At 30.3% G+C, this 2,394-nt stretch overlaps 1 protein-coding gene across 1 annotated transcript; it reads left to right on the forward strand.

Moving 5' to 3' along the window:
- The first annotated feature begins 373 nt into the window (after positions 1-373).
- On the forward strand, positions 374-1,411 carry LOC135959969 (uncharacterized). Its single transcript, XM_065511132.1, has one exon. It carries the CDS (start codon positions 374-376, stop codon positions 1,409-1,411), a length of 1,038 nt encoding a protein of 345 aa, XP_065367204.1.
- Positions 1,412-2,394: the final 983 nt, after the last annotated feature.

The raw sequence follows: 2,394 nt of genomic DNA on the forward strand, positions 1-2,394 counted from the left end.
CTGAACTAGAACTGAACTAGAACTGAACTAGAACTGAACTAGAACTGAACTAGAACTGAACTAGAACTGAACTAGAACTGAACTAGAACTGAACTAGAACTGAACTAGAACTGAACTAGAACTGAACTAGAACTGAACTAGAACTGAACTAGAACTGAACTAGAACTGAACTAGAACTGAACTAGAACTGAACTAGAACTGAACTAGAACTGAACTAGAACTGAACTAGAACTGAACTAGAACTGAAATTACAAAATCAATAGATTTGTGGTTGTAAAATTGCTAAATTAATCCAAATTATAAAACACAAAAACCTAAAACATAAATAAATATCTACATCAACACAAAAATACAAAACAGAGAAATAAGCAAAATGAGTAACGTTCTCTGCAGTCAGTGTAATAATATAATAACAACAACAAACTTTGTGAAATGCCATAACTGCAACGCCAATTATCATTTCTCAACGTGTTCTCCCTTATCGGAATCTACATACACCACTATGACTGTTGAGAAGAAAATGAACTGGAGATGTCATGTGTGTAAACCTCGGAGTAAATCTCCTAATAACATCTATCAAGCTTTCGTGTTTGATGAGAATAATCAACAAAAGCAGATACGAGACGATACCATTTCTGAAGAAAATGACAGAGCGAAAAAATTCAAAGAGTCTCTGTCTCTTAACTCAGTAAATTCGAAACTGTGCTCTGTCCAATCTGATGTAACAGAATTAAAATCGGACATGAAGGAAATAAAATCACAAATTGAAATGCTTGCATCAAATGTAAATACGTCCAATTTACAAATTAAAGACGAAATACAATCTGCACTCTCAACTATTACTCAAACTTTATCAACTCTAGTAGCTCAAGTGAGTCAGTTAAACGATAAAGACAAACAAAGAGAAAAACAAATTAACAATATGGAGATGCGTATGAACAAAATTGAACAACAAATGATCGCTAAAAACATTGAGATTAAAAACATTGATAATAAACAAATCTCTCCTTTCGATGTCGTCAAAAAAATAGCAGCTTCGCGAAACGTTGAGATCAAAGAAGAAGATATTAGCAAGGCTTATCGTTTGAAGAGACAAGAAAGCAAAATTATTGTCGAGTTCCTCTCTCTGGATAAAAAAACAGAGTTTATGAGCAAAATAGAAAGGCATAGAGTAGAAGCATCAATTATAAACAGCAATGATAACAATAATAGCAAATATATTTATATAAATGACCAGCTTATCTACAATTACCGCCAGCTTCTATGGGTAGCAAAGACCAAAGCTCATGAAGCTAATTGGAAGTTCGTTTGGGTTCGAAATGGCAACATATTTGCGCGTAAAAATGAAAATAGTCCATCGATAATTATCAACAATGCTGCCGATATTGAGTCCATAACATCCACAATTTAAATTTACAATTTGCACGCATTTAGTTAATTAATTAAAAAATATATATTAAAAAATAAAAACTTTCTTATACAATTTTAACACTAACTTTTTTAAATAAAAATGAAAAACAATCATAAACAAACATTATCCTCTTTTAAAGAAATTGATATTGAATATTTAAGTTATCCCATGTCACTAATTTACATGAACATTCGTTCACTACGGTTGAATTTTGCTACTTTTCTCATCAGCATAAACAAAATAATAAACAAAATAAAATTCATAATTCTCGTTGAAACAAATATAAATGATAGCGAGAATGACTTCTATAATATACGAGGCTTTAACTCAATATTCCTAAATAGAGAAGGTAAAGGTGGGGGTATAGCTCAGTGTTGCCACCAAGACAATTATAAACTACACATGCCTCATGCCTAAATTACACATACGAGAAAAAATTACACATGTAAATAAATTTTCGTGATTTCAATAGGAGAAATTGTCTAAAATTTCATGAATATAAAAGGTTTGTCACAGTGAACTCTGGGATGTTTGGACCAAATACGATCACTTTATTGTCAATGGACAATTTTCATTTGCGGTGATTTTAATTTATCCAGGAATTGGATATATGAGGGGTATTAGCAAGGTTAGCAATCTCTTTTTTTTAGTGAACTTTTCTAATTTAATGAATTCTTGAGATCAGTCAAATATGTCAATTCCAAATACGCTTTTAACAAATATTAATCAATGTCCATTCGGAGATTGTTCCATTGGAAATTGTTACATTTCTATTAAAAATTTAACAATATTTAAAAAATAGCACACTGTTTGCTTTCGAATTTAAATTTATTCCTAATTTATATTAAGTGCTTTGAAATCAGTTTTGTTTTCAGTTTCAAAGATAAATATTTTTTACTATTTGTTTAAAAATTATAGTTCTGATCATTTTCCTTCCCAGTAAATACTTTAGCAGTAAAATCTAGTAAGTCAATTTTATTGTT

This window comes from Calliphora vicina, chromosome 5, assembly GCF_958450345.1.
Source record: "Calliphora vicina chromosome 5, idCalVici1.1, whole genome shotgun sequence".
Classification (NCBI taxonomy): Eukaryota; Metazoa; Arthropoda; class Insecta; order Diptera; family Calliphoridae; genus Calliphora; species Calliphora vicina.

What these genes read in the sequence shown, in the direction of transcription:
- LOC135959969 (XM_065511132.1), top strand. Translation starts at nt 374, where the DNA reads ATGAGTAACGTTCTCTGCAGTCAGTGTAATAATATAATAACAACAACA.